The 23,075-nt window shown below is 47.7% G+C and overlaps 1 protein-coding gene across 2 annotated transcripts in view; it reads left to right on the top strand.

Annotated features, from left to right (window-relative positions):
* Nucleotides 1–23,075, top strand: part of TNPO1 (transportin 1) — a 1,970,728-nt gene that overhangs the window by 1,441,780 nt on the left and 505,873 nt on the right. For both annotated transcript variants that reach the window (XR_011280658.1, XM_069627508.1), the window contains exon 18: nt 7,121–7,219. Coding sequence is in view for 1 of the 2 variants with exons in the window: in XM_069627508.1 (XP_069483609.1) it covers nt 7,121–7,219 (99 nt within the window). In the remaining variant the exon portion in view is untranslated. The remainder of the gene's footprint in view (nt 1–7,120; nt 7,220–23,075) is intronic.

Genomic DNA, 23,075 nt, shown 5'->3' with positions numbered 1-23,075 from the left:
AGTAGCTCCAGGGAGAACCTTGCAATAATTGCGGTGACTCCTCCCATTGTCAGCTCCCCATTTGCCCTCTTAATTTGAAACTTTTCTAGGACCAATAATTGAAAATTTGCCGCAGAGTTCGCATTGAACCTAGTTTCTGTTATAAAAAGAATGTCTAACTTAATGATCTTATTATTTCATCTAAGTGCGACAACATTCTTAACTTCAGATCTGGTTTTAATTATAGCCACCTGCAGAAACCGTGCAGATTGCAAAGGTAGCACATAGTGATTGTTGCAAATGCCCAATTGCCTAATTTTATCCAAAGCCCTTGAAGTAATTGTGCCATACTTATTTTCCTGAAGTGCCTGCAAATCATTGGATGTATACGGGGGCATCACGTTCTCCCCCAAAACCAAGATGGATATTCCCAGAACAATATATGGTCAATTAAATCATCATACTTTTGAGATAAGGCAATGTGGTACCAGTTTCACAAGGTACACTTTAAAAAGTTTAAGCTCAATACACACCGCTACTTATGAACGTGCAGTGCCTTACGCCGATCATCGAATCGGCCCGCACAGGCCCAAACAGTCTTTTGATGCGAGTAAGACGCGGCAGTCAGGCGACTACCACAGAGAGCCGGGAATTGAAGTCAGTGACTTCAAACTATTGTGCAAAGCATACAAACACACGGCATACACAATATTTAAAATATGTAAAAGTTAAAATGCCTAAAAGAAAATTAAAATGAAATATTCAATTTGAATGAAGTAGAAAACATTATTAGAGAACCAGCTTCATATTCAAATGTTGAGCAACACAGATACTGCGTTGCTGCGATAAAGCGTCTATCAAGTAAGTATTTTGTTCTTCTCTTGCCTTTCCATTCCAAATAATTACCTCCTTCCTCTGTAGGGATACCGCTGCTCTTAAAATAGCCTAGTATTAGGAAATCCAAGAAGTAGCTGATCTTTCTGTCACTGGGGCAAGATGCAACTATCCTGAGGCTGCATTGTTTGGCAAATGTCCTCTGTGACAGATCCTGGAGGAGCCTGTATTGTGGCGCTGAATTAAACGTCTTTTATGTCCTCCGCTTTCTGCTCAATCTCTTCTTTTTAAGTGGTAAAAGTGGACCCTGGTTAGATCATCAGGGAGGAAGGCTTTCATCCCCTGAGTAGATGGGAATACGCTGTACAATCGAGTAAGAGGTTACGTTTGTCTGATATTTGGAGGATCCTCTTGAAGTAATATTGCATGTTTAGTTTACAGGGTGGTATTCTGAGGCAAAAATGTTTTGCCAAGTTCTGCTTTTTAAAAATGGATTGTTATAGCTGCATACATAAACTTCTCAAACATAACCTCTAATTAGTTAATAAATTGAGAGAAAAACTAGCAATTCATCACGTTATTAAACAATAACACAAAGTAAAAAAGTTATACAATTAAAAGAATCCATACACTAAAGTTAACTGCCACAATAATCAGAGAATTCTGGTATGCATTCAAAATACGGTCCTAGAAATCTTTTGTATTTAAAAACATTTTTAGTTCATGAACAAAGTGCCCATAAAATACTGTTCTCAAATGTGCAATTGTATCCATTACAGAAAACAATGTTTCAATGTTATTAGGTAAACTGCATAGTCAAAGTCTCATTTATTTTGTAAATCAAGTCAACTACCAACAATTGCGTGTGTTAAATAAAATTTTAATTTAATCAAAAAATTGTGGCAATAATTTGGAAGGACATTTGATTGAATAAGGTGGGATGGTTTTTAATTTCTTCTCCAACAAAGTCAGATTATGAAATTGCTTAAAGGATGGCAAGTGGAGCACCAATCTGAATCCCACAGGGCCTTCCAAACCCTACAAGCATCTATAATTAAAGTATCTCCAGACATATTAATGCTGCAGGATTTTACCCAATACATTACATTTCATGATTAAACATTCATAACTGAATTTTGGTGTCAAGATGATAAAGAATTCTCAGGACCATCCCACATTTTCCAGTACAGGAGGAAGTTTTGTGACTTTATCTTAGCCACCAGAGATGTAAGACCAAATTAAAATCTGATAACGGTATAAGGGGTTGAATTGGGAAGAGCCCGAACTTTCCTCCAAAGTAATGGGTTGAAAGATAGAAATTTAGCACCATAAAGTAAAGCTGGCATCACATTAGATTTGTAAAGACAAATTATGAGGGCAGAGAATCGTCCATGCTTGCGATCAAGCCTAGTCATCTGTGTTGCAAAGATCACAGCTTTCTGACGCAAGTTCTAGTAGGCTTAAAATATAACCTGAATACCTAAATAAGTGAATTCACTAACCAACTCCACTTTAGAGGAGACTTCATGGAACAGGAGATCCTGAAGATGTTCATTTTCAGAATGTTTTTGACCAGTTTATTGGTATTATAATAATCATCAAAGGTGCCGATAGTCCTCTGTAGCCTAATAGTGGTTCTGTCTAAAAGGATCAAGTCCTCTGCATCTGCTAGGAAGACTAAGGGAATAGACCCACGTTTCTGAGGAAGTTAATAGACTTTTGACAAGAGGGGATTCAAATCAGAAATACGCAAATTAAATAGAGACAGCGCCACGAGACGCACGCCATGCTTAGCCCGTCATACGCAGGTTTTTTCCTCTGTTGTTTTCCCAGGCACATCCAGTCTCACCTTATGAGATTTATGTCCATGAGGCAGTCGGGCATACCCCACAGATAATTTTTACCATAATTTTGCGCTGTTAACTTTGTCAAAGGCATTAGAGAAATCAACAAATGCTGTGAACGGACTATGATTAGCAATGGATTAGCAAATCAAAGAAAAAAGTAACCCATTAAAACCAGTGCCCAATCCTTTTTTTAAAAATCTTAGTGGTAGATGTCCATTCTACCAGAACCAGTGGCCCAAACCTCTACCTGTTGAGGTAATAAAGAAGAGAACATTTTACAATTGATGTCAGGTGGGTAATAGGACAATGGTTTGTAGGATCCATGTGGTCCACATTTTATTTTTTTTAAATCGGAAAAACAAATGCTGATTGATTACCATTATTTATTGAGGTTAATAGTATAAATCAAATATGAGCCCACATTATTAGATTGTTTTTGAGAACATTTGGCACAGGAATGTTTTTCATTCCTACTTTTTATAAGAATGTTGTCAAACGTGAAGGGTAGATTTCAAGAGGTTACAGATTTCCCATTTAAAATTAGATGAAATCTTATGCTTTTTTAGAGACTATAATTTAGTATAGCAGGTCATCCAAATGTTTTCAGGGATTGGATTTAGCTGCAAAGTTTGTTGTGACAAGACTAGATTGGTAGTGTCTTTCAGAAAGAATAGTTTTGTGTTTAGCTAAAATAGAAAGCATATGCTCACTGTCCCTCTGGATCATTATGAATTTATTCCTGTAATTCTGTTTCAACCGGGGGTGAAATATATAGTTATTTTTACCAAGAGAGTGAAAGCTTTCTAAATAATTATCTGTTTCTTTGCAATTTTCAGATGCAGAAGATGTACAATGCTTTTTGCATCATAAAGGGTGTGTTTGAGAACTCCAAGGGTGAAACTTTTTATTTTCAAGAGTGGAAAATCCTACTAGTTCTAAAGATTTTTTAATTAAAAGTGTTAACATTTTTTCAGAGTCCAGGTCCATTGAGTTCTTGCCGAGTAAATTCTTTCATCGGATAGGCCCATCTCTTTTGTATCTTCCTTTGTCTCAATATTTAAAGAGAAGTACAAGATGATATGATTGCTTTTAGGAGAATCTAATACTTCAAAATATGTACTAATTCGGAAAATTATAGTGTACGTTTCAGTTTCCAATTTAAAGAAGTGTGGTGAGCCTCTTTTCCAATTGGGTTTCGGGGGAATGTCTCCTGTGACATTACCACTGAGAATTTAAAGGTTCCACTCTCCCAAGAGCTGGATAATAATTCTAGGTTAAGAAGTGGAGGGACCATGTAAAATATTATTAAATGTGTCCAATATCAGGTCCTTGTACCCTCCTTCACCATTGTGCTTCCACAGCCATCACAAAAATTAGATGGGTATCAAACAAGAGCCCCATGCCCCTCTTTAGCCACTGCTCAGGCCCAATCGCTCGGGCACCAGCACTGCGGCATAGTATGCATGGTTTATTTATTTTTTTTATTTTTTAGCAGAGCCTTTACCAAACTGCCATATCACCATCCTGATGCTCTCGGACACTTCAGTGGAAGTGGTGAGGTAGAACCACCCTCATCCATCACGTAAAATCTGACTCTGCTGTACTCAGACTAATGGATAACTGAGGTCATCAGCACTGCTAGAATCTTTCACCACACAGACTACTCTGATTCACTGCTCTCTGCAGTTCAACACCGTTCATCCAGTGCCAGTGTTGGATTCTGTCAGAGGGACTTGGGTCTTCAGAGTGCTGGCTTTGGGGCAGAGGAAGGTCCATACACAATTACAACTCACCCCCGCTCCCTAAGGCAGCCTCCACATTTGCTGACCTCTCTAGCACTCCACAAGGGGGGGGCACAGCAGTCACCAGCAAGCAGTGGATGGGCGACTCTGAGTCGCACCGACAATTTTGTTTCCGGCTCCACTAAGCAAGGAGAGAGGCAGGGTTGGTGCAGTGGACCGCCTCCTGATCTAAATGAAGGGCTGATATGCTCAGTAAAGCTGGGATCGGAGGGTGCCATTGTTAGAGAGAATTCTCTGTTAAGGCTAATTTCCCAAACCTAGTGAGTCCCCCAGCAGCTTTGCTGGATTTTTGGGGTTTATTTATTTTTTTCCCCCCCTCTCTTAGACATGATTTGAGATATCCTTTGACTTTGTAATGTGTTTTATGGGCTATGGGGTCTTTTACTCCATAGGGTTTCATGTGGTTTTTGTTAAGTGTGTTACACAGCACCCTCCGTGCAGTAACACAGGGGTGTCATAGTGACCCCCAAACATAGACTCCATACCCTGGGACTGACTACTGTCTCCGAGGACATGTAAAGTCACCATTGACTTTACTAGTCTTAAATTGGGAACAGAACCAGTACAAACCATCATATTGTGGAAGTACTGGTAGGGGTAATTAGATTAACCCTGGGTCTGTTTTTTGTGGGGGCACTGTGCAGTCCCCCCTCGTTGAGTTTCTGGCTGGTGGCAGTGGTTACCACGCGAAATATTCCACCAGAATATTTTCTATGGGATTTTCCCATTCATTTTAAACGCACCACTTTTTGGTGCAATGTTAAAGATACCGCCGGGTTATTTATTTAATATTTATTCCCCGGTTGGGTCTTTTTTGTCAGAACTCGGTTTTAAAATGGCGTTTGTGTTCGCCTCTGTAACTCCAACCCAAGTCGAGCCCTTTGTTCCACTTTTTGGCGGGCTTCTACACAGAAGCCTCCAAAAGTGGTGCCACTCTGTCTGGGTCTACAGGATGTGTGGGAGGGGGGGGGGTTAGGCACCCTGGACTGAGTTGCCTCAGCAGCTCAAGTCGCACTCTTGTGTGATTGGCCCAGTGGTGAGCCGCCCGTCTCACCACTTAGCATGTTTAAGTGACAGCTAGGACTGATGAATGAGGGTTTTCTGCATAAAAGCAGGGCTTTGGGGACTGGAACTTCATACGTCGCCACAGGACCTAAAGAATCCAAGGAGGGAGAAGCTGAGCCGACCTGCAACGACGACACCACCGGTGGAGCCCTGCTGAACCGTCTCACCACTTTTCCCGACGACAGAGAAGATCTTCATCCGAGGAGTCTTCTTCCTTTCACTGGTGGGGATAACCAGTTTGCCCGTCTTTTCGCCTTCCCGGATCATCTCGTGGCCGCCAAGCAACCGGGATACCACGATTTACCACTACCGCAAATAAAAGGGTAGTACCTTTTAACCGGAGAACTCCGCGGCTGGTTTCTTCACTGGCAGTGCAACGACCTTCAGCTTTCCTCCACGTCGAGACCTTCTCTTCCTCTGGACGACGCTGCGACTTGCACCCGCTGCCACGAACAACTGCCACCGCTGGAGGATCCTCTCCATTTTAAAGGTACTGTGTCCGCCTAGCCTCCCTTGCAACGGTCCGTTCGGGGTGACTACTAAATCCTCGACATACCACCTGGGCTGACCCTAGGCTGGCTAACTGAACTTTTCTGAGCTGAACTAATTCCTTTTTGAACTCTCTGCAAGACTTTTTCAAAGCCTCTTAAAACTGTGTGATCTTGGGCGCATTGGTGTTCTGTTCTCTCCAAGAGGGAGCCTGGCCTCTGAACTTTTTGCTCACTAGTAGACTTTGACTTTCCTGCCTTGCTGGGTGCTTCTAAAGTATTAGTATTGTGTGCTTGTCTAATTTCTGCCTTTTCCCTCCCTTTTTTTTGATAATTTATTGGAGTGCCATCTTTAGTTAAGCGCTCACCTCTGTCTGAAAATAAGTGGTGTTAACTAAGACTTGTCTAATAAGGAATAAGGGATGTATATATATTAATAGTGACTGTGTTTTGAACTTGCTTACAATAATAGTGCTGGAGTGTTTCTATAAGTGTGTCTTTAAATAAATAATTATATACTTTGATACCCAAGCTCTGGTCAGTGTTTGCTTGTGATACTGTGTTTTGGTACCTATCTTGTATACTCTATATACTGTCTAACTCTTCTTGAGAGAAGTCTGGCTGCTCAGCCACAGCTACCAGTTTACCAGTTAAATCTGGGTGGTACAGACTGCTACCAATTGGGTTTTCTACCAACACCTGTAGTCTTAAGCCTTTTGCAGTGGTCCCTAAGGGAACTGCACAGGTTTCTGCCTAACAGCCATCAAGAGGGTCACAGCCTTTTTCCTCACTGAACATTTCTGGTGAAACTTGCGTTTTATGGCTCACAGCAGGTTCGAAGGGCAGGAACTGGTGTGTAGCTACACCATATTGATCCGCTGCCAGGCCACGCTCCTCTTTTTGGACTGTACTAAAGTTTAGTGATCTAGTCTGTGCCTGACTCATTCTTCAAGAGATGATCATTTTGAAGTATGCTGGTCTAACCATCCACAAACAGTTGCCAAGGCGAAGTGACTTCGTTTTGGATTATTTTGTTTGATGTTTTTACTAACAAATGAAAGTTTCTATAATTTTTCTGACTGCATTTTTTACCTTTGTTTTACAGCTGATTTTATGCCAATTTTGGGGACCAACCTTAATCCGGAGTTCATTTCTGTATGCAATAATGCCACGTGGGCAATCGGCGAGATCTCTATTCAGATGGGTAAGAGATAGTTGCTGCTGTTATGACTCAGATTATATATAATAAAGTTGTTAGACGTTACCATTTTACTGCACATAACAGCCCAGCGTTGGTTTGAATGTAACCTAGACTATATAGTCTGCATCAGTGGGATCTAATACATGATATTTCAGCATAATGGGGACCACAGAAGCACTGTTCCGTTTTCAGGGCAAATTTGAAGAATTAAACATTCCTAAATAAACCATTCTGGCCCCATGAATTTGGTGCAACTATAACCACAAATTATTTGGAGTTGAGTGAAAGGGTAGCCAACAACTTTACATTTAGGTCCAGCTACCTCCATTTTTGTTTCAGTTGATCGCTCCAGCTGAAGGCAGGTGGTTCAAATCCATATTCATTGTCAGTCTTTTCCCAGAGGCAAAGCATCTGACCAAAGTGCTTTGGATAAAAAGTTAGCATCAAGATTAGTTTTTATTTCCCTTTCAATATTCAATTGGTTAGGTTCATTCAATTGGTTAGGTTCATTCAAGTGATCATATTAGTTTGTTTTTTGTGTTACACCTTTTAATATTCTTGGTCTGCCAGGATACATGTGAAAATTCGAAAAGTAGACTACAAAGTTTCAACTGATGATTTTCGAACAGATTATGTTGCATAGATTTGAGACTGGGAATAGTTCTATCAGAGGACATGAAGCTCATAGTTCAGAAGGTAAAGCAACGTTTTTTACATTTGAGTCAAAATACATTTTTTTATCAAACTTCTACAGACACCCTATGTTGCACAAGGCTGATTTCAGCAATCATTCGGCGGGCGCAACCCATCATTTTTGCACTGATTTATTGTATAAAACATAGATGGAATCATAAAGGAAGATGCATAAAAACAGGGTTTATTCTTGCATGCCTCCTGCTCTGAGAAGACCCAACACCTCTAACATTAGACCACTCCGGGCAAAAGGTTGTGAGAGCTGGTGCCCATCAGTTTGCACTGCGACAAGTCTCCCGGAGCTGGCAAAGCTGCACATATTTATATAGTCGGTTTAAAAAAAACTCATAGCATCCTCGTTTTAGAAGCTGCTTCTCATTTCTACCCATCAGATAAGACAACAGCCCTGCATAGTACATGCAACTCATGATAAACATGAGCATATTGCCAAAATAGTCCTATCGGGAAGAACGTTTCGTCTACAGCTTTAATTCAGCTTCTCAGGGCATAATTTTCAGTTGGTTCTCAGTTTGTCCTTGTACTTCATCTTGGGTCAAAAGCATGAAATGGCAAAGAAATCTCGGTGTACACTGACCTTCCACTTAATGTTCATTCATTGACTATTAATCCTTACGTACAAATCCTATACTGCCTAGCTAAACTGTGTACTTGCTCACTACACACCATTAATCAGATTCCAGTCATCCTGCATAAGCACTGTTTAATTGTTGCCAGAATGCTGTATTTCCACGGGTTTGTGACCTGCGGCTCTCCAATGGTTTTGGACCCTGGTGATACCCAAACATTGACTCTGCTGGTTAGGGCGTTTTTGGGACAGGGGGGGTTTCAAAGTCACTGTCTGGGGTAAGACTTGTAAAAGTCAACATATTGATAGCAAGGATTTTACAACCCCAGATGTGCTAAACCAGCCACTTAAGTAACATTGATCCAAGTGGTAAAGCTGAACCAAGGAGGAAAGGGAGACTGTTGTATTTGACACTACAAAAATGGTAACTAAGAAGACTCATACAGGCAAGTACAAAAATAACTTAGTGTAATGCTGCACTAAGTCCCACTTTAAATATTCAAAGGCAAGTAATAATACCAATGTACAAATATAAATATGTATATTATGTCTACGTGCTAGCGCAAGGCATAGTTAAGGTTAGCCAATTTGAATTGCACCACCACCATGGCTAATATCACACCTAAAACCTGGACAGACCACCATCTCATCTGCTTTTCAACTATCATAGTACCCTTTCAAACAGATAATCGTGAAATTGTACCACCTCAGCCTACCAGAAGAAAAAAAGATATCACTGTGGATAAACTACTCCCTCTCCTCCTACCTGCCCTTACTGTTAGCGTCAATAACCCTGACCCTAACTCATTAGTTGATACATTTAACATCTCTATGGCCAGAGCTCTGGACACCATTGCCCCTATCAAACTACGTAAAAGTAAACAAGAATCACACCTCAATGCCTGGTTTACCCCCCACCTTAAAGAACTACGAATCCAAAAACGTAAACTCCAAGCTATCTGGAGACATTCACCCTCGGATGAGAATAAAACCTTACTTGCCAACTTCTCAAACATATACAAAAAAGAAATAATCCAAACCAAGAAAAATGCATTCAACAAAAGAATCAGCAAAGCCAATTCCAACTCTAAGGAACTCTTCTCCATCCTCAGGGAAATGAAAAACCCTATTGTCCCCAAGGACAAACAGTGGTGCACGAGCATCCAAAATGCATTGGTAAATAAGATGATAACGCTACAATCTAAAATTGCAATGAAGAAAGCCTCCTTGAATTCCGCAGGAACGCATACCACCCCTCTGTTAGAAACACCAAGTACAGATGGATTAGGTAGTTGTATACCATTCAGGTTTACCAACATCTCCATACTGGAAACTGAAAAGGTCATCTCATCCCTGAAACCATCTAATTGCCAGGGTGACCACTGCCCTGCTCAAATAATTAAGGACGCTGAGAGAGACTTGGCACCCTTCATCTCTAAGTTAATAAATGCCTCTTTTAGAACCAGCACTGTGCCCACCAACCTTAAAGAATCATGGGTATTGCCTCATCAAAAAGCAGACACTTGACCCAGCCATCCTGACTAACTACAGGCCTATCACCACGGTCCCGTTCCTTCTTAAAATCATTGACAGAGTAGCCTACCTCCAGATCCAAAAATACCTGGAGACGAACCAACTACTAGGATCACGCCAATCCGGATTCAGACCTCTACACGGTACTGAAACAGCCTTAATTGACCTTAAGACACTGATCGACGAGTTGAAGGACAAAGGTAAAACAGCTATGCTCCTCCTCCGTGACTTATCGGCGGCCTTCGACCTGGTTGACCATGCAGTATTATGTAAGCATCTAGCGTCTGCCGCCCATTTCTCAAGTGAAGCTATAGCCTGGGTGCAGTCCTTCCTAGCTAACCGTACGATGAGTCTTCTCCCCCTTAACCTTAGCGGACTCAATACAAATCACTTGTGGTGTCCCACAAGGTTCATGTGTCTCTCCTACAATGTACAATATCTTTACTAAGCCATTCTTCGACAAACTTGACAGACTGGGGGTAACCTATACCAACTACGCGGATGACATGCAGATCCTCATACCACGTTCTGGCAACTTTGTCGCAGACTCATCCCTAGTAAACGAGATCTATCTCATCATTCAGGCATGGATGGCCTCTCACGGCCTCTGCCTGAATGATGACAAAACAGAGATACTGATCCTGGGCTCCGACTCTACCCTCAAAAAACTTAGCCCTAGCTATTCGGCCTTCAATATAGATGGCAACATAATCAAGGTGGTAACCGAGGTTAAAACACTTGGCTTCTACCTTGATTGTACACTATCTCTTAAAAAACAAGTCAACTCCCTGGCCTCATCAACAGCCTACACCTGCAAACTAATCGGAGCCTGTAGACCCTACCTCTCCAAAACTAACTGCATCACACTAGCCAACGCCCTAATAATGTCTAAACTAGATTACTGTAATACCCTATACGCAGGTGCTAATAAAACTATCATAAATAAAATGCAAATACTGCAGAACAACGCTCTTAGAGCAGCCTTAAACATACCACGTAGAGAGTATATCAGTAACATTAGGAAAGATCACCACTGGTTAAAAATTAGTGATAGAATCCTCCTCAAGACGCTATCTATCACCTACAAAGGACTCAACAACACAGCGCCACCATATATAGCGACTAGACTGACTAGAAAAACTTCCAACCACCACACCAGAGCCTCCAGCCACCCTCTGCTCGAAACCCCTAGATTCAGACTCACAAAATCGGGTGGCGCGAACTTCCCCGTTAGAGCTGCCCAGGCCTGGAATGCACTTCCATCTGCACTAAGAGATGATCAACCATACTCTAGATTTAGATGTAAATTGAAAAGTTGGCTCCAGACTAATGACACCTACTAAACTGGTCCCCGGCCTCAACCTTTGGACTTATGCATGTAAATATTCTGAAACCTGTACTCTACTGAAACTTGCAACATCCACTCGCCCCTGCGTGATTTGCTGTACATTTGCACTGTAAATACAGTTAGATGTATGCATTTACTGTATGTAACCAAGCTTAAGCATTCTTGTACTGCTGCGCTCGGCTACCTCTGGGTTTTGGTGCGCATTATCAAATAATAAACTAATCGGTCTCTGGCATTTCAGAAAATGACTTTTCTTAATAACTTTCAAACACTTGCATTAAAATAATCTGAAAATATTCCAGAGTAATATTTCCAGCTGCCTGTGCACATTTCTACATTAATGGCTTCATAGTTAAAAAATGTTTTACTTTTATCGTGTTTTGAATAGCTTTAAACATGGGGTTTTACATAGGGACAAATATTTCCGGCCTAAATAGCTCATTTGGCTGCTTCAATTTTTCTGATGCATTGCATGCACCTAGATTTGATCGGGAAGTGGTGCACTGAAGAAAAATTTTGAAAAATATCTTGGCCAATATTGAAATATTATCGTTTGAAATGTATCTATATATGCTGCTTCCGCAGAATCAATGTGCCATTTTCATACAAACTGTACACAGAGCATTTGAGTTTTAATGTATGTACATTACAATAACTATTTAAAAACTCACATCAAAGGCAAAGATCTCAGTTTCAAGGTGATTGAATAAATGAACACTTTCAATACGAACTGTCCACAGAGCCTATGAGTATTACAATACTTCTCCAGCATGGGGTCTGGCATGGATTCACATGCTCATGAATATTCCCCGTCGTCAGGCTGGGAATCCTCGGTAAAGAAAAATCAGTATCAGTTTTGTTTCTGATCTGTCTTTAGTAGTAGTAACCAATCACTGATCTCTGCGTCATACTGACCACAGCCAATGACTGCCATCTCCCTAAGCCCCGCCTCTGGCAGCCATCTTCAGATTTTTACCGCACATTCAAGTGTTGGGATCCTCGTGCTATTGCTCTCGAGCTGTAGTGCTTTTTTTTCACACTTTTTCCTAGGAACATTTTCTCTTTTTTGGTCAAAAGAGCCTCAAGCTCCACCGTTTCTTTATCCGATCAACAGGGACCCGTGTCGGATTCTTCGACACCCCTCAAGGGTGAAGATTTCGTCGAGCCACGCTTTTGGAGGACTCCAGAAGTTTCTCAGGCCCATCTCGATCATGGCCCAGGAGAAGGGAAGCTCGACGCCCGGAAAGCTGTTCAGGGTCTGCCCTGGATGCCAGCTTCAGAATGTCTTTAAGGAGGACGAACACTCCCTTTGCCTCTACTGCCTGCATGAGGACAAGACGCACGTGGAGAAGGACTGTGCGTTTTGCGGCAATATGTCGAAGCGGACCATGAAGGACCGCCATCTGCGTCTCGCCAACTGGCTGGAAGGGAAGAGCCCGTCAGGCGAGAAGAAAAAGAAGTCCGAGCGGTCTTCCAAGACCTTTGAGGGCGCCCCGGCGACGGGGGTCCAACAGCAGACCAAGCACCGCGAGTCGCTGGCACCGGGAGCGCCGAACGGTCGGGCTCTACGGGCGCCAGGCAGGGCGCATCCTCCCTGGCGCCATCAACCACGAGCCAAAGCTCTGGCTCGGGTAAGAGGAAGTCCGAGCACCCGGCGAAGCTCCTGGAGAGACCCCGGTCGAGCTCGAAGGCCCCATCGGAGGGGGAGTGAGGCGGTGACCCTCCCCCCAAGGAGAAGGCGGTGAGCGCACCTAAGGTGGTGAAAGCCTTGATCCACCCGGCCAAGGCCTCTATCGAGACAGTCGCGGCGGCCCTGGCTCAGCCTGTGGAGGCTACACCAGTGGTGGCGACCTCGGGGCCCAGAGTCTCCCTGCCACCGCGGAGGGAGTCCTCTTTCATGCCCATCGACAGAACCCCCGTGAAACCTCTGACGGAGAAGAAGCGGGGGCAGGAGGTCGTCGTGGATTCGGCCTCAACCTCTGAGGAGGAGCTGATCGAAGTCTTAGGCCACAGCGTTGGCGTGGAAGAAGACCAGCCCGTTGGGACGGACCCCGACGTAGGAGACGACGAGAACATCGAGGGTGCCGACGGGGCTCCTGACCGCCCGTCGGAACCCCCTCAACCAGTGCCGCAAGACAACTCGGCGGCCATTTTGTTGGCTATACAGTCCTTATGCTCGGAGATAAGGACGAGATTGCCGTTACCACCAACGGAGGAACCGCTCCCGACGGGGGACCCGGAACCAGGCCCTTCTGGGAGCCCTCCTTTTAAGAGAAGGATTCATCCTCCACCTCCTTTTCAACCATCGCGCCCTGCTCAACCCTCCTCCCCGTCCACGACCCGTGGGGATGATACAGGGACTGACACGGCCGCGACGGGTACAGACGACGAGGTTTACGACGAGGATCTCCCGTCGTCACCCCCTCCCCGGGCATCCCCGCCCAACGAGATTGGATCGTTTCACGCCATGATCGCCAGGGCATCCAAGCTTTTCCAGCTCTGCCTGGAAGAGAAGAAGGAAGGTTTCCTTTATCAACGGCGCGAGACCAAGAGGAAGACGGTCCTCGCTGTACCTCTACTGGACGATATCTGGGATGAGGGTCTCGCCCTCCTCAAGAACCCATCCACAACGCCTGCGAGAAGGGATCGGTACGAGAAGAAGTACCGGGTCCCGGACGCGGCCCCCTTGTGCCTTCGGGCACAGCCGACCCCGGACTGGGTCGTCTCCGTGGCGGCCAGGAAGAAAGCGGTGGGGGCCTCGGCCTCTACGTCAACCTCCCCGCCGGACGGCGAGGGAAAGAAATTGGACACGATGGGACGCAGTGTCATCTCATCGGCAGCGACGACGATTAAGGCTGCCAACGCCTTGGCTATCGTAGCCCGCTACGACAGGGAGTTGTGGTACAAAATCGCCCCCCTGCTGGACTTCTTACCAGACGACAAGAGGGCGGAGGCCCTAGAGATCCTGCAGGAAGGAGAAGTGGCGTCGGACCACGCCATTACGATAGCGACGGACATCGCTGACACTGGATTTCGCCAGTTGGGCAACGGCGTGTGCCTTAGGCGGCGTGGATGGCTCAAGGCAACTGACTTCCGTCAGGACGTGCAGACCAGAGTCTTGGACATGCCGTTCGACGGGAGCAACCTGTTTGGGAAAACAGTGGACAATTCCCTACAAGCCATCAAGACGGACACGGAGACGGCCCGGGCTCTTGGTGTTCTCCAGCAATGACGGCCGCCCTTTCGGAGCGGCGGAGGCAAGCAGGGTGCCTCCAAAGGTTCCGGCGGCGGATTTTCCACCTATCGTGAAGCGGCCCGTTCGTTGTCGCAGGAAGCCTACAGGGGACGAGGCAAGTCGGGCGGACCCCGCCGTCGTCGCCAAGGATGACAAGGTGGCAAAGCTTCGTCGAAGCAGGACTGAACCGGTCGTGGGGTCGGGCCCCCACCGAAGCACCCCGGTGGGAGGCCGGCTGGCGAGCTTCGTCAGCATGTGGGAGTCCATCTCCACCGACCGTTGGGTGCTGGACGCCCTGGCCCAGGGTCACGCGCTCGAGTTTCTAAAGAAGTGCCCGCGCGTCCCCCCCGTGGCCAGGAAGGAACATCACGTCCCTTAACTTCTCTTGGAGGTAAAGGCGATGCTCAAGAAAGGCACCATCGTGCTTGTCCCAAAGAGGCTTCGGGGCTCCGGAGTTTACTCAAGATCCTTCCTCGTGAAGGTGACGGGAGGATGGCGTCCCATCCTGGACCTACGACGACTGAACAAATTCATCAAGGCACAGAAGTTCTGGATGGTCACCCTCCAGCACGTCCTGGGTCAACTGGAGGAGGGCGATTTCCTGTCGTCGTTGGATTTGGAGGATGCCTACTTCCATATCCCCATCCTAAAGGGACACCGAAAGTTTCTCAGATTCGTGGTCCAAGGGCGTCACTACCAGTTCAGAGCCCTTCCCTACGGATTGAGGTCGGCACCCAGGGTGTTCACCAAGTGCCTCGCACCGGTGGCTGTGCCTGGAGGGGATCCACGTCTACCCCTACCTGGACGACTGGCTCATCCGAGCAAAGACGAAGGAGCTCGCCGCAGAGCACACGGCAAGGACCGTCCAACTACTCATGGACCTGGGATTCTCCATAAACTACGTCAAGTCCCACCTGGTGCCCACACAAGACGCACTGTTTCTGGGAGCAAAGCTCGACAGTGTCGCTTCTGGCCTCTCCGTCGGAGGAAAGGACGAGGGCCATCTTGGGCAAGGTGCAGCAGATGCTGGTTGCGGACGCGGCCAGGGTGAGGTCCGTCAAGTCCCTCCTCGGAATGATGTCTTCTTGCATTTATCTCATCCGCCTGTGCAGGCTTCGGATGCGCCCGTTGCAGGAGTTCCTGGACGCTCGCTGGATCCAGACGACGGGCAGCTTCGAGGACAGGATCACACTCGACGAGAGATCCGGTGGTGGGGCACCCGCATCTGACGGCGGGCACATGGACTTCCAGACCCCGGGCCACCAGAAGACAGTGACCACGGATGCCTCCCTGGACGGGTGGGGAGCGCACACTGAAAACCTGCACGCGAGGGGTCTTTGGCTGCCGGCGGAGAAGTCCCTCCATATCAACGTCCTGGAACTCCGTGCAGTGTTTTGGGCCCTCCGGTCCTTTCTTCCGTCCCTCAAGGGCAAGGTGGTGAGGGTCTTCACCGACAACACCACCACCATGTTCTACATCGGGAAGCAGGGCGGTACCAGATCCCCAGCCCTGTCCAAGGAGGCGCAGGATCTGTGGCATTGGGCCGTCGCTCAAGGGACGTTTCTGGTGCCGTTTCATCTGGCAGGAATAAAAAACACCATCGCCGACTCGCTCAGCAGAGAGCTGCACTCGTGCCACGAGTGGGAACTACGATCCGATCTAGTGGACCGCCTCTTCCGACGGTGGGGCACACCCCAGATCGATCTGTTCGCGACGTCGGCGAACTCCAAGTGCCGGAGGTTCGCCAGCAGGTTTCCCCAGCCGAGGAGCATGGGCGATGCTTTCTCGTTCCCCTGGGAGGGCCTGTTCCTATATGCGTTCCCTCCATTGCCGCTGCTGATCCGGCTCATCAACCAGCTCAAGAGGTCACAGTGCAGGATGATCCTCGTCGCACCTGCGTGGCCGAGGCAGATATGGTTCCCGGACCTTCTGGACTCGTCAGCGTCCCCCTCAATCAAACTGCCAGTGGACGCGGATCTTCGCTCCAGGGAAGGAGGCGCCATCCTCCATCATGACCCGAAGTCGCTGAACTTGCAGACCTGGCTACTGCAGCGTTAGAGTTTGGAGGTTACGACATACCGGCCGACTGCAGAGAGGTTCTTGCAAAGGCCAGGGCGTCCTCATCTCTTAAATGCTACGGACACAAATGGAAGAGGTTCTCTGTCTGGTGCCACGCACAGAAGATTAACCCTCTACGGATTACGGCTCCTCAAGTACTGCCGTACCTACTGACGCTGGCCAAGGCTGGACTGGCGCACGCTTCCATCAAGATTCATCTTGCTGCGATCTCCCGAAAAAGCAGAACCACGGGACGGACGTCTTTGTGGTCTCATCGTCTAGTGAAAGAATTCATGAAGGGACTGTTCAGATCGTTCCCGCCGGTGAAGGCCCCGGCGTGGGAGCTCAACGTGGTGCTGACCAAGCTCATGGGACCTCCGTTCGAGCCTCTGCACTCAGCTCCGTTGAAGTTCTTGTCGTGGAAAACAGCGTTTCTTGTGGCCATCACCTCTGCACGACGGGTGGGAGAGATCCAGGCCCTTTCCTGCAAGCCCCCGTACTTGACTTTTCATGACACGAGGGTAGTGCTCAGGACACACCCCTCCTTCATGCCCAAGGTGCCGTCGGACTTCCACCTCAACGAACCCTTGGTGTTGCCTGTTTTCTTCCCGTCGCCTTCGTCGCCGGCTGAAAGGACTTTGCACTCGCTGGATGTGGCTAGAGCGCTGAAGTTCTTCGTGGACCGCACGAAGAGTTTTCGGAAGACGTCACAACTTTTGGACCTGTCAATCAGGGGAAGGCTCTCTCGAAGGCTTCCATTTCCAGATGGCTCTCCGGCTGTATCATGTACTGTCATCGGTTGGCAAACCGACCGCTGCCAGTCCGTCCGAGAGCCCATTCCACCAGAGCGATCGCAGCTACCACGGCGTTCCTATCTGGTGTGCCCTTGCTGGACATCTGCAGGGCTGCTACGTGGAGGTCGACGCACACCTTCACGAAATTCTACTGCGTCGATCGGGATTCCAGGGAGGAGTCCAGGGTCGGCCAAGCAGTGCTGCGCAACCTGTTCGCCTAAGGTGAGCCTGGTGAGGAGGTAAGATTTGCTTAATGTTGAGTTTTGGATGTAATGCTTAATGTTGAGCCTTTGCCACCTCCCGTGGTTGTGCATGTGTGTACTGCTATGTATTCTTTTATTCATGAGCATGTGAATCCATGCCAGACCCCATGCTGGAGAAGGAACAAGTTACTTACCTGTAACTGTTGTTCTCCAGCATGGGTCTGGCATGGATTCACATGCGAACCCTCCCGCCTACCCCTCTGCGGCTCTTCACTTGGTCATACTGCCACTTTACGTGCTACCAAATCTGAAGATGGCTGCCAGAGGCGGGGCTTAGGGAGATGGCAGTCATTGGCTGTGGTCAGTATGACGCAGAGATCAGTGATTGGTTACTAGTACGAAAGACGATCAGAAACGAAACTGATACTGATTTTTCTTTACCGAGGATTTCCCAGCCTGACGGGGAATATTCATGAGCATGTAAATCCATGCTAGACCCATGCTGGAGAACAACAGTTACAGGTAAGTAACTTGTTCCATACCCTCTGTCCCCACAGGCCATCCCCACCCTCTCCGGGCCCCCCGTGTTGTTCCCTTGTACACTCCCCCCCCCCCCCCCCCTTTCCCGCACACAGGAGCCTGTCCTGTGGTTTCACCATCACCGTCTTGTGGCCAATGCTGGATTTTTTTTCTTATCTTTTTTTATTTAAGAGATATGGTTATACCATTGACCACCTTTTATCAAGTTAGACAATTTGAAGTCTGTTGATCTAAGTTTTAGTTAACTTCTTAAGATTGAGGGCACGATTCTTCAGATGTTGAGAGCTGCTTCTGTATGGCGATAGAGAATTTGACCACAGCTATGGATACTGATGTTTTTTCGCCAGATGGAAGCATTTTCCACCATAGCTCTTTTGATTTATGTCCGTACTTTGTAATGATGGGAATCATAAAGATGGCCCTTTGTGATGAAAGAGCAGGGCAGACCATCATCAAGTGATAGATTTTCTTTTGTCTCAAGGTTCTGACAAAGTCTACAATGTGACAGAGCAGCGTAGTTTTGTGGCCAAGTAGTTTCTCTTGTTTTGATGAGGTTGAGCCGAAATCTAAAAAATTGGTCTCTGAAATACCAATGAGGGAAGAGTTTTAGATAGCTTGGTAGGCAATTTGGTTTTTTACTGTCCTCCCATGGTTTCCCATAGATTTTACATGTTAGCCATTCTTTTTCAGTTCTAAACCAATCACAGGAGTATAGTTTTCTTTTGACTTTGTCCGGGTTGTTGATCAAAGTATCCATTTGCTCTCCTGTAATATCAAGTAGACTTCGACATTCAATTTGCCAGTGGATCAAGTTCTTCCATAAGCGCTTTTTTAAAGCATTTAAAACCGCCTCTGGGGTTTTCCTCCATGCATTTTCTGTAAAATGAGTGTCTTCCATTCTACAATGGCTAACATGGAAGTTAAACACAGCTCTCTGTGAATTGCCTGTATTGGCGTGCCTTTGGGAAGGCGAAGTGTGTTTTTCCAAAAATGGCCTTCTAAAACTGCCCAGTTTTTGGCCTTAAAGTTGAAGGAGGTTTCTGCACCATAGGTAAGAATCGGAATCACCTTAGCTTTGTAAAATTTGATTATTAGAATTAAACTGAAGCCACAGTAGCGTTTCAAAATGATTTTTCCTAGGCGTGTCAGGTTCATTGCTTTCTCTTTTAGTGTTTGGAGCCGCGCAGCGTCAATCTTGCTTGTGTTGACGCAAACTCCTAAATATAGAAAGGATTGAACTACGGGGATTTCTGTTCCCAGTAGTAACCAGTGCATCTTTTTGATTCGCAACTGGCTCTTTTGGATGCCAAAATGTAGTATGGCAGATTTTTGCGGGTTGATCGTGAGTCCATTGGTTTCTACATACAATTGTAGAGCATTTAGCTGTCTTTTAAGACCAATTGGGGTCTGGTCTATAAGAACCACGTCAGCATAGACTAGGCGGCTGACTTGGATATTTGCTATTGAGGGAGGAAAGCATCTGATTTTACTAGCTGCAGAATCTATGTCGGAGATGAAGATGTTAAATATTTCAGAGGCCATCGAGCAGCCTTGCTTGACGCCTTTGTTGGTTGGAATTGGCTCAGTTAATAGACCTGTTTTGGTCAGCCGGACTCTGACAGTAGTATGGTAGTGAAATTCTTTAATGGGGTCTATGATGGAAGCCGGACAACCCCATTTTTCTAGTTTGGTCCATAGCTTTGGGCGTGAGATGCTATCAAACGCTTGGGTTAAATCGATAAAAGCTATGTACATTTTCAAGTCTTTTCTTCGAGGGGATTGGGTCCTCCGACGTATTCCATATCTGACAGTAATTGCCACAGCTGTGCTGCTTCGGAAAAGCTTCGACTCCTGTGTCGATGACGTTGATAAGCCACCCTCGAGGACCTCCTCCGACAGCCGACGTCACTGGATGTTATAAATAGGACGCACGACGCCCGTAGCCTCAGTTCTGTTTTTTCCGCGAACGTGTTCGCTTCGTGAATCTCGATACGCCTCGACTCTTTGGAGTTTCTGTTGTTCATCTCGGTTCTTCGAACCTGTTCGTTTGTGAAGTTATTCTTCGTGAAGATGTCTACCTCGTCTTCCACACCGCGTCTGGGATTTAAGAAGTGCAGGGACTGTGGGTCCAAGATGTCGGTCACGGACTCGCACAACGCTTGCCTCTGGTGCCTGGGGAGGCCCATGACACGGATGACTGCGTCGACTGCCAGTCGCTCACGTCCAAAGTCTTGCGGGAGCGCAAGAAGTTGTTATCGGTAGGTAAGGTGTCCAAGCCCCGGAAGTCGAGGTCTGTGGGGCTTTCGACAGACGACTCGAGGGGTGACTCTCTGCGTCGTCGTCGGAAGTCCAGTGGGTCTGGGTCCCGGAGTCGGTCTTGCCACTCCTCTGCCTCTTCGAGGCACTCCCGAAAGTGCAGTCATCGGTCGCCTTCCCCGTCCACATCCGAGGACTCCGCCCGTCGGCGGGTTGCTTACCCCACCAAGCATGCGACACCGGAGGAATGGGCTTCCTTCGGGAAGAAAATGTTGGCAATTCTCGACTCGCAGGGCACTGGTCCATCCGCGCCTCGGAGTGGGGTCAGTCGTGATCAGCCGAGAGACGCCGCTCGCACGCCTTCGGGCTCAGGTGGCCGTCACGATTTGTGGGAAAAGGTCCAGGTCCCGGTCCTCGACGCGCTCGAGACCGTGTGAGCCTGTGAAGTCTTCATGGAAGACATCGACGCCAGTGCCGCCGAGGTCGTCGACGGACTCTCTCGAGGCTCCGCCTCCGAGGAAGTAGTCGATGCCGTTGGCGCCAAAGATGTCGAGGGACACGCTCGGGGCTCCTCCCTCGAGGCCTGTGTCGACGCAGTCGATGCTGTCGCCGCCGCGTCTGTCGTCGGTGCCGATTCTCTCGACGTCGGCGCCGATTCACTCGACGTCCTCAATGCCTTTCGGGGCTGTGTCGACGGGGGTACTCCGTGGCTCGGGGGAACCACCTAGGAAGGCTCTGGCCAAGGTCAAGCATGGCTTTGGTTCCAGTTCTGTGCCTTCTTACCGCCATCTGGAATTCGTTTCAGAGGTGGATGAGGGATCTGATGATGGTATGGTGCATGACACGGTGCCTGACAAGATTCTCTCGGGCCATAGCCAGTTTGAGGACCTGAGGCAGTCCCTGCAAGATGCTAGTGGGCTGGACACCTCTCCAGAGGTGGAGTTTTGTAGGCCTGAGCCTGGCACTCATGCCGATTCTTCGTACCGGCGATTTATGTCACGGGTCACCGAGTACTTAGGATGGTCTGCTCCCCCAGGGGAGTTTGTTCAGGATGACCTTACAGATAACCTCGACATTGGTCCACCAACTGACCCGGTACTGCCATTCCATATGGCTCTGCAAAGAAGGGTGGCAGCGGCTTGGACTGCTCCGGAGTGAGCAAGTCTTTGCCGTGAAAATACCGCCCAGCCAGTAGTGACCCCTGCTACTTGTCCAAGCACCCTACTCTGGAGAGTTTGGTGGTGCAGGAGGCTATGGCCCCGGCAAAGCAGGCGTCGTACCCTACCATCCCTCCTGATGGGGACGACAAGCGTTTTGACGGCTGGGCGAAGAAAGTGTTTTCTGCAGGGGGTATGGCGCTTCAGGCAGCCAACTCCATTTGTGCCTTGTTTCGTTTCACGCACACTCTGTGGAACTGTTTCCTTGGCGGCTGAACATATTCCCGAAGGGGATGAATGGGATGGTTTCCTTGCCATGGTTCAGGATGGCAAGGATGCTATGTGTGAGGCCGTTCAGTCGGGTTTGGACATGGCACATTGCGCCAGCCGGTCCATGGCGGCGAGCACCGTGATACGCAGGTTTGCGTGGTTGTGGAAGTCGGGGTTTGCTCCTGATGTGCAGGCACGGCTCCTCAACATGCCCTTTGACGGGGAACATCTTTTTGGCAGCAAGGCTGACGAGAGCCTTGAGAGGTTGCAGACCTCCAAAGCTGCAGCGAAGTCGTTGGGCGCTGCAGTTCGACAACCTCTGCCTTTTCGTCCTAGGGGACAGCAATGGATGGGAGGTTCCTTTCGTTATTACTCATCCTTTGGTAAAGCGAAAGGAGCTGCCAGTCAAAGGGGCCACAGTAGGAGTGTCAGAGGTGGAAAACAAGGTACTCGAGGTGCCAAGGTCGCTCGGGCTGTTGCCTCTTTGGCCTCAGGCAACGCCACAGCAGCTTCAGCTCAGTCATGAGGCCATGTTCCATGGTTCGCCGGTTGGGGGAAGGCTGGCGCAGCATCTTGCAGAGTGGCGCGCCATTACTTCAGATGTGTGGGTTCTGGAGATCATAACCCATGGCTACTGTCTTCCTTTCCGGCAGAGGCCTCAAGACAATCCACGGGGCATCTCTCTTTGAAGAGTCCGGATCCGCTCCTTGCGCAGGAAATTCAATCTCTGCTGGAGAAAGGCGCCATAGAACTCGTGCCTGTAGCGGAGAGGAACCAGGGATGGTATTCCCCTTATTTTTTGATTTCCAAGAAAGACGGGGGATTGAGACCCATCATGGACTTGCGAGGTTTGAACAAACTCCTCAGGAAGGACACGTTCAAGATGGTTACTCTTTCTCAAGTCCTCCAGGCCCTTCAACTTCAGGACTGGTTGTGTCTCTCAACCTCAAGGACGCTTATTTTCATGTGCCGATCCATCCGAAGCACAAGAAGTATCTGAGGTTTGCGGTTGGCGACTCGCACATTCAGTTTCGGGTCCTGCCGTTCGGATTGACCTCCACCCCGAGGGTCTTCACCAAACTCATAGTAGTGGTGGCGGCGCACCTCAGGAAAGGGGGGATTCACGTCTACCCCTACCTGGACGATTTGTTGATCAGGGCGCGCTCTCCCGAGCAAGTCCTGGATC

Source organism: Ambystoma mexicanum, chromosome 6p, assembly GCF_040938575.1.
Source record: "Ambystoma mexicanum isolate Mex_15411 chromosome 6p, UKY_AmexF1_1, whole genome shotgun sequence".
Lineage (NCBI taxonomy): Eukaryota > Metazoa > Chordata > Amphibia > Caudata > Ambystomatidae > Ambystoma > Ambystoma mexicanum.
Note: the sequence above shows the minus strand (reverse complement) of the source record. Positions and strands in the feature narration are given on the sequence as shown.